Below are 15,829 nucleotides of genomic sequence, written 5' to 3'. Positions count from 1 at the left end.
AACTATCAAACAAATCTACATGTCTAATAACAGCAAATCTGCTAAGGAGCATTAGAAAGAGGAGCGGCGCCCCGGAATCTCTGCAGGAAATGTTCTTTATATTAGACATATACAAGCAGGTCCTGTCAGATGCACAAAGCAGCTCGAGAGCCTTGGTAGGCTTCAAAAATCTCAGGCGACGTTACCCGCAGATATGAGCCACTGGGAGAAAAGGACACACTCATTGCTTGGTTTCAGGGTGGGTTTTATTTTTTTTTTCGTCTGTCTATCCGGTTTTTGCCTTGATCAATTTGCTTCCAGCCGAGGTCGGACCTAGCCCTTCTCTCTATTTTGAATTTGATCAACCCATCTTTGCCAGCAAACCCACATCTTTTTCACAGGAGCTGAAAATTGAGTCTTCGCAGAAATATTAGGATATATTTTCAATCATTTTGGTGCTGAGGGAGAGGCGAGAGCTTAGTTTTATATTGAGACATCACGCCGGCTGCAAGCAGAGAATGCTTTCCCCTGCCAGGACCTGATGCAATCCATTCAAGCCAACAAGTTTGGAGAGAATGTTGAGTTCAATCAATTCAGAACGTCGAGATGGAGCCCAACTCACTCCAGGTATTTCGCTCTCCTCCGCTCCTGCGGTCCCGGCGCCCCCCGGAACCCCCCAGCCCCCCAGCTCACCCACCCCCTCACACCCCCCCACACCCCCCACAAACTTTTCACCAAACTTTTACCCTCTGCATCTCCCCAAAATCATTTTTATTGTTTTAAAAAAAAAAAATCCCTGCGCTGATCATACCTACATAATGTAATTTTATCGCCTCATATGGGGAGCTGGGGAGGGGGGCGGTGGAGACCCGGAGGGCTCTTTTTTTTTTCTTTTTTCTTTTTTTTTTTAAGGGAGGCAAAATATTAGTGGGGTTTGTAATATTTTTTTCACCCAGCGTTCTATCTGTGGGCCGGTCTGTATTGAGAGTCTGGCTGTCTTGTGTGTGAATGTGCCTGGGAATAGATATTTGTGCTTGATGGCTACATTATTTACGTGGTGTTTTTTTTTTTTTTCTCCCCCCCCCCTCCTTCTGCAGTGGGTCGGCTCACCGTGTGGATTGCACGGACCTTATATTTTTTATAAGGCTTTTCAATTCCACCTTGAAGGCAAACCAAGAATCTTGTCCCTTGGCGACTTTTTCTTTGTAAGATGTACGCCAAAGGATCCGATTTGCATAGCGGAGCTCCAGCTGTTGTGGGAAGAAAGGACCAGCCGGCAACTTTTATCCAGCTCGAAACTTTATTTCCTCCCCGAAGACACTCCCCAGGGCAGAAATAGCGACCATGGCGAGGTGGTAAACCTATCTCTCTCTCTCTTCCTTCTTTATTATCCACCCCCCTCCAGTAATGCGTATTATAAGGCAAGCTGGAAAATACTGTATTCAGTTCTGCGGCGAGCAGGATCCGCTCGTTTTTTAAAGGGGTAGCGCCACTAACTGGGGCTGGAGTATTTTACCATTGTCAGAGTTTGGCTGTCAGCTTTACAAAGACCGTCCAACTGCTGATTTTAGTCAAGATCAAATAACTTGTCGAGAAGGGTTTTGTTCCAGGGTGTGTGTGTGTGTGTGTGTGTGTGTGTGTGTGTGTGTGTGTGTGTTGGTTTTGCTACCTCCGCTTGAAGATTAATATCCCATGCCTTAACATATACATTTTTTTTCTTTTTTAAAAAAATTTTACCTTCGTCCCTGGCTCCTAGGCTGGCTGGATTTCTTTTGGTGGGTTTTGATATTGTTCACGTTTTTTTTTTTTTTTCTTTTAAGTATTTGATATGTTTAAGAGGGCGGAAATTACGAAACGGAGGCAGAATGAGATCAAAAGCGATTGAGTTGGCAAAGACGTGTTGACTGAAGTGATAAATGACAGGTACTGGGATAATACATTCAAATAACTTGCGCATCTGCCCGGGCGGATTTCAAAGCGGTCGTGTAACCGGCACAAACACGTTCGGCATTAAGAACTCTCGCGCGCCCACTCCCCCCTCCTCCCGGAACCATTTGATGTTCTGGTTTCCAGTGACTCCACGCGAAGTGGACGTCTCCCAGTAGGGTGTGGGGCCGGGTGCAGGGGCCTCTGCGGTGCGGCGCGGGGCTGCGCGCGGGCTGGACGCGGAGTGGACCCGGGGCTGCCACCCGGCCACCTCCCTCGGGCTCTGTCACTGCGGGTGTGACCGCAGCTCTCCCGGCTCCCCGGGTCCGAGGGCCGAGCTCGGTGGCGCCGTCTTTACCCCCCTCCCACACACACACCCCCGGGAACTATTTTGGGGAGTCTGCTCCCAGGGCGCGGCGGGAGGGAGGGCCACGGCCCCCTGGCCAGGCTTTGTGTCTCCCGAGACAGAGCAGGGTAATCAAACAGAGACTTTTGAGGGCGGCTAGCTCGACTTCAGGCTCGCCGAGCTTTCGAGGTAGGTCTCTTGTTGTTAAATGAATGGTTCGGTGCGGAACTCCTCGGGGGCCCTGGAGCTGCCAGCCCGGGCAAAAATTCCTGGAGCTGATGGAGTTGATTGCACTTTTGGCCTCGCTAGCTCACTCCCTCTCCCCCGGATCGAATTACCCTTCAGTGGTCCGCGGCTGGTTAATTAAGGGAGTTCGTCAGAACCTCGGCCCAGGAATCTGCCTTTTCGGAAATAAGCTCCGCCCTCCTCCTCCTCCTCCTCGCACACACCCCTCCCCCGCCCTCCCCACAGCCCCGGGTTTAAGCGTTCCGTTTCCCGGCTCCGCCTGCAGCCTGACTAAGGTGGCGTGTCGCTGCAGAGTGGGACCCCTGCAGCCCACCAACAGGTTGAGCGCCTTCCCCCCGGGCTCAGGCCCCTCCCCCGACCCAACTCTCCTGCGCAGCTGTCTTCCTCCTCCCTCCCCCTTCCTGATTTCTTATTATTTGCTTTTCAAATTTATTACTTCAACATGGCCTGTGATCTGGAGAAGGGAAGGATTAAATATCCAGAAAAGAGCTGGTGCCTAACAGACTTCGGACTAAACCCAGGAGGAAATCATTCAGTGTTTTATGGGATATTTGTGGTCACTCTTTTTTTTTTTTAAATTGAAATTGGAATATTTGTTTAAAAGACCCCGAGTTGACCCCATTGGGTCCTGTTTAATTTCTGTTGATGTAACTAAATGGCGAATTCTAGTTTAAGAATAAAAAAACCACAGATGATCCCATCTGTCTGTCAGAACTGTTGACAATGAATAGATACGTTTTTAAACACACGATCTCTTTTTAATTGTTCCTTATGGGGAGTTGTAATGATCTAGGCATTTCGTATCTACTGTATGAGCCATACCTCAGAAAATTAATCTTGCCATTTAAAAGTAAACTCTAGGGGGTTTGTGGAGAGAGGGCGGCTCTATTTATAATCCTCAGCTGCTTATACATAGTCTAATATTATGCATGATTTGTTTTTTAATGCTAACACGGCTGGTAATTAGCTGTATGATTATACTTGTATATTTCATTAGGACTTTGGCTGATGTCATTGTGAGTTATTCAGCCATATTAAAACAATTTTCAATTGAGATAATGACACGCCTCAAAATTATGCAAATGGAAGCTGCATTGTGCAAAATAATTATGACAAAATGGAAAGCAGGTAGAAAGTTTCCCAGTGCCGGATCGGTTTTCCACCCCGGTGATGTCATTTCCCCCCTGGCCTAAGTCAGACGTTAGCAGAACAGCAGCAGCCAGGCTCCTGGGGAGGAGAGTCAGAGACCAGCATTTACTGCCGGCGCCTAGAGGGGGCAACAGGGCCTCTCATTAAGAAATTTGCTTTGTTTTCGCCTACTCCATTAACTTGTTTATATACATTGGAATGGTTTTTATTATTGATTTTAAATAGTTTTGAAGGATGCCTTTGCCGTTGGTAACTGCAGGGAAATGTTTTCTTGGTGTTCAAGACCATTTAATCAGCCAGTAGAGTTTATTTTAAGTAACCAAATGGAGGTTAATAATTTCTTGATGGAGCTGACATCAGCATCTATCTCAAAAGGACAACCAGGACTCGGTACTCTCTGTTGAAAAGAGTCATTCTGCCTTTTTTTTTCCTCTGATTTCTTGAAATGTGAAGACGTCAGTTCTAAAAGCAGGAACATGATCATTGTGCGGGTTTAGAAATAGCGTCCCTGTGTGGTTCACTGCGATTTGCAGAAGATTTTTTTTTTTTAATTCCACATAGATCTTTGCAATCACTGCAGGATACTGGGTGACTCAGAACTATGTCTACCCATTTCATAGATGGGGACAGGGACATGCCAAGGTCATGTGGTCTGTCGGATGTAGCCAGAGTCACCCAGTCCTTCCTAAACTTTAAGCTTCCCTCCTCCAATAAGACCTTATTCTTGAAACAAGAAAACACACTACAGTAGAGTCTAGAAGCAGGTACCAATGAGGGCAGTCCCTTGTTCATTTTAGAACAGAGACTACTCAGTCAGCTTTCAAAGGTCATATATCTATTCAGGTTTAAAAATATTTTATTCTTTGTGATCCAGGTAATCCTAACCGATGCTATATACAATATATTTTCATAGTTATTAATAATTAGCTACTGTTTCCAGGGTGATGGTGACAACACACGTGTGTATTAATGCCATCAGACATTTCCAGTGCTGGTAGCTTGCATTGAGGAAAGGCATTTGAGGCTGGGGAAAAGGATCAGTGGATAAAACATTTACTGGGCAAGTGTGAGGACCTGAGTTCGAATCCTCAGAACCCATGTAAACTGGAAGCAATAATCCTAGGGCTCTTATGGTGAGAGAGTAGACAGTAGTGAGCAACCAAGCAGAGCCTGTCTTACATGAGGTGGAAGTCTGGGACTAACACTTGAGGTTGTTTCTTGACTTCTGCAAGCATGCTAGGGCATACTAGTACCGTGCACACATGAACACACATGCATCACACACACACACACACACACACACACACACACACACACATACTCGCATGCACCCACAACACAAAGAGGAAGCACATTTCGATTCTGCAACTTAGTCTCAGTTTGGCCTTAAGTAACTATCTTCTCAGATACTTATTATTTGGGAGATTGAGAGACATTATATAGGGAAATGCTCTAGCTACCACAAAATACTTGAAACAAAAGGACTTCAGATAAGAATATTATAAACATTCTCATTCTGTAAACAATAACAAATCATAACGACTTAGGTGTTTATGTATCCACATTTCTTTGGACCTAATCATGATGGTGTCTTAAATCAGCCTGAGAGTAAACAGTAGGGGCATGTGCCAGGAGGTAGTGTCTTTGGTAATCACCCACAATTGCCACATGTCGCCAGTAGCTTTTCACATGTCACCAGTAGGTTTTCACATGTCACCAGTAGCTTTTCACATGTCGCCAGTAGCTTTTCAGAGGAGGACAGGGCAAAGTAGGTAGGTAATTGGTTCTGTTACTGGGCAACTTCTGATCATGCTCATTCTCAAACTGCCAACTACTTAATCTATTGGCAGTTGACTTTGAAAATGCGTGCATGTGCAGGCTTGGGTTTTACATGAAGGTTTGCTGATGGCCCAGAACTAGGAATGGAGAAGGTTAAGCTAATGATGTCATGGAGTCAAGACCAAGCATGTCTGGGTGTTTGAGACACTAGCTTGCATTCAGGATTTCTAACAGTATTTAGTTGTCACCAACCAGGATAAACCGTAAGTGGTGATCCACTTAGAAATTGCATCAAAGGCACATGTTCTACTGAAAGCAGATTAGGACAGTTGGAGCTGGAGCCAAGACTTTGAAGTGTAAACATTTTCTACAGTCTCGCTCTGGTGATAGAATCTTGGGCAATTACTCAAGCATTCTGTGCCTCAATATCTTCCTCCGTAAATGGGCATGCAGCATTTACTCCTAGGGTTGTCTCGAGGACGAAATGAGCTACTACATGGAAAGTACATACAACCCAAGTTGATGATAGATCAATGAGGATTGGCTGTGATCATTACTGTGAATGTTAGTATTGCTTTTCTCATTGGAATTGGAGGCATTACTGGGGACTCTTCTCTGTGAGATGGCACCTCCTGAGTTACTTTGCTAAAATCCCTGGCAATTCTAGTTCCTTCCACTCAAGCTATCTTTCCTCTCTGTGTTGGGTTTCTCTGTGTCATCACAAGCAGAAGGCTTCTTAAGAACTTACATGTTGCTATTGAGAAATGTGGCCAACTGGACCGGCCACATTTTTCAAAAGATTACCTGATCTGATCGTATCTGGGGTTAAGCAGATGCACTGTGGAATCTAGATGGTTCTGGCTTTGGCTTGTTTTGCCGTAGCCCTCAGACTTGGTCTGTGTCCATAGTTTCAGAGAGTGCTGAGTTTTGTTGACTGTTGCCTGATCTTGCTGTTCTTAAATGATGTTCTACCTTGCCTGACCCTCATTTTCTTGACCTGTACAATGGAATTGGTGATCTAGATTCTACTGAGGAAATCAGAGATGATGATTAACAGGGCTCCCTAGCACAGGACCTCCAAAAACTCAGCCACTGATGGCTGTGGTTACTCTGGCTACTATCTATTAGTCATTCCTTAAAACTAAGTGAAGGGACATCTCTGACTATGTACAGAACAAGGAGAAGAACTAAAACATTGTGTGGAGGCCACTCACTGGACTGTGATAAGGGTCAGCCAGCTAAACTGGAGGGTCAAATCTGGCCCACGGACATTTTGTAAATAAAGTTTATTGGGATGTAGCCAAATTCATTTATTTATATAGTATCTGAAGCTCTTTGGCTAGAACAACACAGCTGATACTTTTGATGGTTACCATATGATCAACACAGTAGAAATATTTGTTGTTAGGCCTGATACTTTACAGAGAATGTTTGCTGACCTCTGGCCCATAAGGTTATTGGTGCGGAAGATGGAATATTTCTATTTTTCAGTGCTGAGAATTAAACTCAGGACATCATACTTGTTAAACATGTGCTCTTCATATGAGCTATATCCTCAGACACTATTTTTCTTTTCCTACTTAGCTCGGGACAATTATGTCTCGTATTATAAGACATAGTGAAATATTAGTATGATGTCATTATCATTTACATGTATGAAACTTTTTAAATATTGAGTCTAGGACATTAATTTTGTGAATAAGTAAGATTTACGTTAAAGTATATTTTGAATGGCTAAGATCCAAACTTCAGGCAATGTAAGTATTAACTAGCTTGTGTTCATCAAAAAACTACTTGTTGAGTGTTGACTGTGTAGGAGGTGAAGGAGTGAATGGAAAAAACTTGGCAAGCTGGTCCTTTTTCTCCAGAAGCTGACCAATCTTAATAACGAAGTGGGGTCAACATGTATAAAGATGCACAATCATAGTCGAGGATGCCCTACCACATGAGTAAATTTGAAAACATATCATCCATGTGTACTAGTGTGTATTGAGCACTTAGACACAGACAGAGAGGTGAAACGGCATGGGCCCTTGGGGGAACTCACAAATTACCCCACCCTGATTGCCGGATGCTAGTCAAAGAAAGAACAGATTTTCCAGCCTTGGTCCTGTGTTGAAGTTGAGATGAAATAAGGTCTCTATATGTTTCATGATCTTTCTGGAAAAGTGGAAAGTAGTCTTCATCTTTGGATTCTCATTTGCTGGACACTCATTTACAGAACACCTACTGTGTACTGGAGCTAGATACACATTTACAGAACACCCACTGTGTGCCAGAGTATGTTCTACTCTGGGACATGAGTCCTCTTCTCAAGAGCCTGGGGGCTAATGGTGTTTCGCATCTTGTCTGTGCTTGGCACTCTCAGGGTTCTTTCTCTTTGTATGATAATAATATAACTACCAGCGGTCTCCTTTTCCTTGTATTTGGCTGAGTTCGCTTCCTCCGCCATGCTCTGTTCACCTACGAGTCCCTCTGTGGCATTCAGCACAATTCAGTGGGTGCAGGATGACTAAGCAATAAAACTACAATACTTTTGCAGGGCTGAACAGATGGCTCAGTGGTTAAGATCATACACTTACCTTACAGAGGACTTCACTAGGTAGCTCATGGCCAACGGTGTCTCCAAATCTAGGAGATGTGAAGCCCTTTTCTGGCTCCCCCCCACACCAGCACTGCACTCATATTTGCATATATAAATACACATAGATATATAATTTAAACTTAAAAAATATTTTTAAAATACGCTTTCTGGGGCTGGAGAAATGACTCAGTGGCTCAGAGTGTTTACTGCTCTTGTAGAGGACCGAGTTTGATTTCCAGCACCCACGCACATCAGATGTCTCACAACCGTGTGTGACTCCAGCTCCAGAGGATCTGACACCTTCTTCTACCTCAATGGGCTCCTGCACACATGTGATGTGTATGTACTCACACGGGCTCACACACATAAACATAAATAACAAATAACCAAGGAAATCTTTTAAAGAACAAATTCCTTTTTGCTAGCATCCTGGTCCATTGATGGGTCACTTGACCTGTGGGTATACCTCAATACCCTATCACATACTTTTCCCTTTTCTATTAAAGCTCATATAGCCACATCATCCATACAGGTGCCAAATAAGTGAATGGGGGTTCGTAGTCGCAGTTACCGAAGAAATAAGCAAGTCTTTTTGAGACTGAGAGCTCATCCTGGCACTGCCATGACTGTCTCTCTGGGTGCTTTTCTGTTCTTCACCAATCAGCTCATGGAAATTGGGGACTTTACAGTGGCAAACTGTAATATCTAGACTTCTGGACAGAAGAGTCAAGCTTCATCAGAGTGCTGTTAGCAATTCACAAAAGAGCATGTTTTTCAGGTGGATGACCTTAACTAAGCCATGTGTTTAATAGTGACTCCACACTGTAAGCAATTAATACCTCTCTTGACATTTAAACTGTCAGGTTCATGCTTGGGAAATGTTATTTTTATGGAATACAAGAGTCCATGCATGTAAATACTTGGTTATTAATTATTAATAAAGCATGCCATTGTTCATAGTGGCATCTGGTAACATACAACTCCGGCTCATTTATCAAAGTCTAGTTTTAACCAATATCCAGCATATAATTGCTTGAATCAAATGTATTCACTTGTCATTTTTTATAGCAGGGCACTTGGATATTTGCCATCATCTACTCAGAATAATATTGTAACTAATGATTGCTTGTTGGCTGTGCTTTTAAGGATATTTAAAACAAATTTATCGATTGTTGGCTACGAGATTCATTTGCCTCTAAGAGATGTGGTCATGGATCCTTTGTTTCTGGAAGAACCTGTCCTCAAGTCCTTGTGGACTTTTTCAGGGTGTACTGTAATCTGCATTGTGTTCACATAGAACAGAAAGTAGGCCTTGGCTCCCAGAGTGCGGCAATACAAATCCCAGACCCTGAGCGTGGTATTGACCACACATTTCAAAATGTGTGGATCCAAGGAGATAGCTCAGTTAGCAAAATGTCTACCATGCAGACATGAGGGCTTGAGATTGGATAGTCAGCACCCAGGTAAAAGGCATGTCTGTCATCCCAGTGCTGGGGAGTGGGGGGCGGGTAAATACAGGGCGGCTCCCTAGAGTTCATTGGCCAGCTCTTTTATCTAACTGATGGGCTACAGATTCAGTGGAAGACCCCTTCTCAAAAACTAAGGTGGAGGGTGATTGAGGAGGACATTTGCATTCAACATTTGGCCTACACACTCATGTGTACACATGCACAAACACTCGCACACAGAAGTGCAAACACCCACCTAAACATGTGTATGTACCATATAAACTCACTGAGAGAAATGTGCAGATAATCATTCGTTGAAAGAGGGCTCTAAAGTCATGCTGATGACATCTACCTCATGTCAGATGTGTGTCCCCAATGTGAAAAATGGAGACTTGACATTATCATTCAGACAAGGATGGTAGCTGGATGACATGGATTTTCCATAAACTCTCTGTGGCTGTATAGGTACAACAGCCTACACTGTTGTGCACAGGAGCATCAAGTTCACAGCCCCTCTTAAACCTTGCACCCTAGTGAGAAACAAACAAACCAACCAACCAACCAACAAACAAAAACCCAGCAGAGGCCACTTGTTGCTAGCCAGTCTATTGACCCCTCCCCCATCTTCCGTTCTTATGACTCCCAGCAAACCCAGCCTAGGAATCGCCAATGCTCCACTCACTGTTCAGTTCCAAGCCTATGTGTGGCATAAACATTAAACTCTTGTCTTTGCGAATAATAGGCTTTGCTTTCTACACCCTCAAGCATGTTGAGCTACTGTGCAAGCTGGAAAATAAAAATGTTCTAATTGTGTCTTTTAAATAAGCATAGGAATGAATTAATTAGACCATATTTTGTCTTTAGTTGCTTAGTTACACAGTAGCATCCCTGAGCACCAGGAAGATAAATTGCCTTTTTTTCATGCTGTATGTCCCTTAATCATAATTACTGTATTGCTTCGGAGAGTAAAGCATACATAGATTTTTTTGCATTTTTTATTAATAGTCCAAAAATATGCATATGATCTATAAAGTATATGCTGCTCAACCTGCTTTATATGCTTTCATGTGGGAAGAAGTTTTATTGTGGCGGTAACATTTGCATTAGTTGCTCAAAGATGTAGTTCTGGGAAATACATAATTGAAATGTTTTTGAATTGCTTTTTCTGGCCTTTTCAATCTTATTCAAAATAATATGCCTCTGGTCCCGGAGCAGTCAGTCTCATTTGATTTAACATCTTGCTTTGCACTGTATGCATGGCTCTGTTTTAACCCCTGCGGAGTCCAGATGATTTCCTGGGTGTCGTTGGGCCTGGGGGGGCTCGCACTCTAAGGGTCTGAGGAGATGAAGAGATTTGATGGGCACCCTCAATATCCAACCACAACCTTCATGTCTGTTACCCTCGGCATACTTCCTTATTTTTTTGTGGGGGTGTTAGGGTTTGCACAAGCCTGAGCTGGACAGCCTCATGTGCTTGGTTCCTGGGGTCTGGTAAAACATGGTGTTGTTACTGGAATTTGGGTTTCTATCCGTGCAGGAACATGTTTCTTCCAACCTCCTCCAAGGAAGGCAACAAGAAGGGGGAAGATTAATATAGATATTGAACAATGGGAGAGTCTGGCTTAAGATCCAATGCACACTTGGTAAATGTATGTGAAAACTGACCCCCATTGTTCTCTTGTGTTTGTAAAGCAAGTAAATTATTTACAGATACTTGCTAATTAAAGCACATTTAACCAGGACAAAAGAACACAGACTAACTGGAGACAAAGAGCTGAGTGCAAAGATTTCATTCGCACTATTTCTGTGTATTCTTAAGGAAGAAATATGTTTACATATACTTTTTAATTTTACATTTGTGTCTTTGTTTTGTGAGTGATGGTAAGTGTCTGTGCATGCTGTAGGGCACATATGGGAGAAAGAGGACACCTTTTAGGGGTCAGTTCTCTCCTTCCACCATGGTGGGTGCTGAGGATTGAACTCAGCTTGTCAGGCTTCTCAGTAAGCGCCTTGACTCACTGAGTCAGTTATCTTGCTGGCTTGAGAACATGCTGGAAAATGGTCTTTATAGAGGGTGGGGAAAAGAGGACAGGATACAGAGCTTGAGATGGCTAAGGTCTGGGGTGCTTGTGGACAACACATGAGTGTGAATGTTAGATTAGAAGACCTTAAGTTCTCTCACCAGCCCCAAATGGTGATTACGTGAGGTTGTAGATGGTAATTAATATTTTTACATGGTATCCATGCATGCATCAAATTGTTACCTTCTACACCCTAAGTACATAATTTATTGTGCCAACTACAGTTTAATGAATCTAGAGACATTAACAGTGAAAAATAACATATATGCCAATGCATGCTTGTGTAAGCATGAATGCATATGTATGTTTTCCTGGCCTCTATGAAGAAGGCTTATGTGCTACAGAGGTGATGGGCCAAGTTCTCATCCTCTTACCTGTGAGCTGGGCTCACCGTAAGCTTCCTAAGGAATGTCAGACACAAGTGGTTTTGACAGAATCATGAGTTCTCTTTGGTCCAACCTTGACTTGCCATTATCTGACTGGAATTCAGCTCAGAGAGCCATTGGGAGAAAAGCAAATGAGCCATAACCTATATGGAAAAATGAATGTATTCTTGTACTTTCCAAAACGATAGGCTTAACTCTTGGTCTTTTGAGTAGGTGGCTTCCTAACTTTGGTCAAGTCCACCTTGGACCTTGGTATTGTGTCTCCAAATGGCAGACCAATGAAAGCAGTGCAGAGAAAGTTAATGTTCTCTCAGACCTTCTCTGCTTAAAGTGATTGATGACTGTCCATTGGTTAGGCAGGTTCTCTGGCTCTGCTGCCATCAACAATTATGTTTGGGCTTAGGCATGACTCGTCCTAGGTCTCTTGGCATTACTAATTACCAAGGTTCCTTAAGACAAAGACTCACGTCTGATGTCTCTGGACATTTTGATGGACTCCTGGGTGGCAAGAACTCAAGGAGAGTAAGTACAGCTTCAGACAGAAAGATACGGAGTACACAGTAAAAATTTGCAAGCCACAGAGTTAAAACTTGAACCCAGCTCCCCTAGGTACCAAAGGCTGATCTCTGGCCTTAGTGAAGGGTCGATTCTCTTGAAGTTGGGCACCAGGTAATGTAGGGAACTGTTCCCAGGTATGTGCACAGGCTAGGGTCACTCCAGTGGATGGTGTCCCACAAAGTCATAACTTTCATAAAATCACTGATGGAAGGTGTAGACTTTATGGGTATGGGAAGCCACTGACCTGTGGGCTGGTGACTTCACAGAATCCAGGCTTGATATTCAGGACAGACCTTACCCTAATTTCCACCATCTGTCCTGAAGCCTAGAGGGCCCTCAGTTAAAGCCTGACAAAAGTTTGCCAAAAGGTGGCGATTTTGGTGCCAGATGGAATTGGCATTTCTACCAACATTTGGAACTGAGGCACGGTCTTATTCCTTCAGAAACATGAACATGTGCCTGTGTGTTGTGCTCTGAACTAAAGCGATGACAGTGAACACAATGGATGAAACACAGAAGGTTTCTGTCTTCACAGACCTCACCTCCTCATGTGAGGAAGAAGGCAATCTGGTTTATCCAAATTCTCCTCCAATCTTAACCTTGAAATGACATCCATGCAACTTTCTCGAATGCTCTCTGTTTCTCCTCCACTCCCCTTCCCTTCTCTCCCCTCCCCCCCCCCCCCCCCCTCCTCTTCTCTTCTCTTCTCCCCCCCCCCCTCCCCTCCTCTTTTCTCTACTCTGTGTGCTCACAGACCAGAGAAAATTTTCCGGCCTTCTCTACAACAGAACCCCCCACAAAGTCTCCCCTACAGTGTTGGCCTAACTGTTGTGTGGTGATGCCTAGATAGTCACCTTTCTACCATACATAGACTAGCTCAGTTAATTATCATAGGGATTCTTCAAGGTTTGGAGTATTTTGATTCTTCCATGCTTATGAAAATGGAGCAATGAAATGGGGGCTAAGAGGGTAAAGTCATTTGTCCAAGTTCACATAAAGGCGGGCCTTAGACCCAAGACTGAACCCCAGGCTCTCCCTGATTCTCTCAAAGATGGTGGGGAAGCAATTTTATTATTTCACTGTGAGTCCTTATAACTTGAGGATAAGCTAAGAACTCCAAATATTGGAGACTTTATTCAACACTGACATGGTATTTCTTTGAACCCCTAGAAATTGGTAGTTATATTGGTGGCTGATTGATACCCATATGAGTCTATAGTAATATCATGTGCTGTATAATGGAATTTAAATGCTCCTTAGACCCCATCGGGGGTCCAATGTCACAGGAGAGGAGTCTCAGCCATGGTCCCCCTGGGTGTCATCTGAGTGTGTCTGCTAGCACAGACTCAGGGCGGGAAGCCAGGCCCTCCAGGAGCATACAGGAAGCTAGAGAGTGCACTTGTGCTTCATCAAACTACCCTGAATGAAGGAGTAGTCCTGTGGCATGGTCAGAGTGATGAAGGGAAAGTAGAGGATCCTGTGACGTGGGTGACTGGCCATCTTAGAAAGGTCTGCCAAGGTAGTGTGGGAGAAATCACTTCTGAACTGAGGTCTAATGAGATTTCAAGGTGAAGACTGAGACGTTTCTTGGCAAGGAAAGGCAAGAGGGGTGTTCCTATAAGGTAGTGGGAAAGGACCTGACCTTATGAATCCAGTGACTAAGTTATCGATACTAGAGATGCCCTGTGGAGACATCTGTTCTTCATCCAGACAACTATAAAACATCTTTAGGATGACTACATGTATGGCTGTGGTAATGATGGAAAGCTAAGGCCCAGACACCAAAATCTGTCCCATTGCTTGTTTGTTTTGTTTTTCTTCAAATCAATAAAGTTTTATTAGTACATACCATGCCCTGGTGTTTACAAAGGTCTCTTTGCAAAGGTCTCTTTACACTATAGTGACAGTATAGTTATGACAGAGACTTACCAAGACTAAAATATTTGGTACCTGATCCTTTCCTGATAATGCTTGCCAAATTCTGGTCTAAAATAATGTTATCAAAATTAGTCTTAAAACTCCCTGCTGACAGTTTTATATGAAACCTTTTGTTTACATCTCACAACAGAAAGACTATGAAGAAGGTTTTCATGTCAGCTCTATTTTGCAAAAGGATAATTTGAGCACTCGTATGAATGCTCCAGATTTCTAACCCCATCCATCAAGAAAATGACAGGACTGAGCGGGACCTTGAATTTTTTTTTTTTTTTTTTTTTTGATTCCAAGGTCTAGATGGAGAAGCCTTGGTCTATTCTGGCTACAAGTAGGGAAATGGAGGCATCAGAGATGGGTGCTCCAGTGAGCTGAGGCTTCACTATGGCAGCAACAGTACACAAACAACCCCCATCTTCCCATCTTCCATCCCAAAGCCACTTCCTCCCAGAAGCCTTCCATGGTTACCTTGAGGAAAGGGACCTATGGAGCCCACACACATAGGTGCTCACCAGGTTGGCCGGGACATGAGCCAGTGAAGGCAGACAGATGTGAGGGTCAATATGATGTTTAGTGGGGAACTGGGGACTGTATGACTCATTTGAGGTATGGCTCTACCTGTCTCTTGGCAAGGCAGGAATGGTCTCTCAGTTTTACCAAATCTTCAGTTTTCCTAGAGAAACTAGAGACCCAGATTCCCATGTGATTTCCACTGGCCATTCAACCCACGTTTTTGACACACTCTCTAGGCCAAACAAAACACAACCTTTAGCCTCGATGTGACCCATGGACTGCCACCCTGCACTGTCTGGAGATTCTAATAATGTTATCAGATTTGGCTCATTTTCTGTAATCAAATCAGAAGGAACCTGTTGGTTTAAAGGGGGCAGCAGAAAGAAAGGAGGGGATGGAGTGACCAGCTAGATCAGAGCCCTTTCCATTCTCCGTAGCTAGCTTTCCGAGTCTGGAGGTAAAGGCAGGGATGATGGAGAACAGTGGAGTGCTGTACAGTGACTCTAACTTGTCCCTGACACCTCTTCTGAAGCCACAGAAGGGTGCAGGGATTGTGGGGCGGAGAGGAAGCAGGGAAAATGAACAGCTGGATGTTGGGTATCCTAGAGGCATCAGTGAGAAAAGGTTGGTGGCAGAAGGACCTCTCAAAATACTAAGGCTTTGGGTGGGTAGAGATTTGTGAGAGATACCATGAAAGGGGCAAGGTGAGGCAGAAGGAGAGCCACAGGCTAGGAACAGCATGGCAAGGCTGGGTATGAGCTACATTCGGTAAGAGAACTTGGAGTCTAGTGGGTAGGCTAGAAACCAGGTAGACTAAGGCCAGGCTTCCTAGGGTCCAGTGTGTCATATGGATTTAAAACTGAAGGCAGTGGTGATTAATAATTCCACATGAGTGTGTTCTT

General features: G+C 44.0%; 1 protein-coding gene across 2 annotated transcripts in view; it reads left to right on the top strand.

Moving 5' to 3' along the window:
- The first annotated feature begins 299 nt into the window (after positions 1 to 299).
- Arid5b (AT-rich interaction domain 5B) overlaps positions 300 to 15,829 on the top strand; it is a 176,225-nt gene continuing 160,695 nt past the window's right edge. For both annotated transcript variants that reach the window (XM_036167714.1, XM_036167713.1), the window contains exons 1-2: positions 300 to 606; positions 1,077 to 1,331. In XM_036167714.1, the coding sequence (XP_036023607.1) occupies positions 586 to 606; positions 1,077 to 1,331 (276 nt within the window). In that variant the 5' untranslated portion in view covers positions 300 to 585. The remainder of the gene's footprint in view (positions 607 to 1,076; positions 1,332 to 15,829) is intronic.

This window comes from Onychomys torridus, chromosome 18, assembly GCF_903995425.1.
Source record: "Onychomys torridus chromosome 18, mOncTor1.1, whole genome shotgun sequence".
NCBI classification, from domain to species: domain Eukaryota; kingdom Metazoa; phylum Chordata; class Mammalia; order Rodentia; family Cricetidae; genus Onychomys; species Onychomys torridus.
The sequence above is the reverse complement of the archived record's forward strand: the minus strand, read 5'-3'. Positions and strand labels throughout refer to the sequence as shown.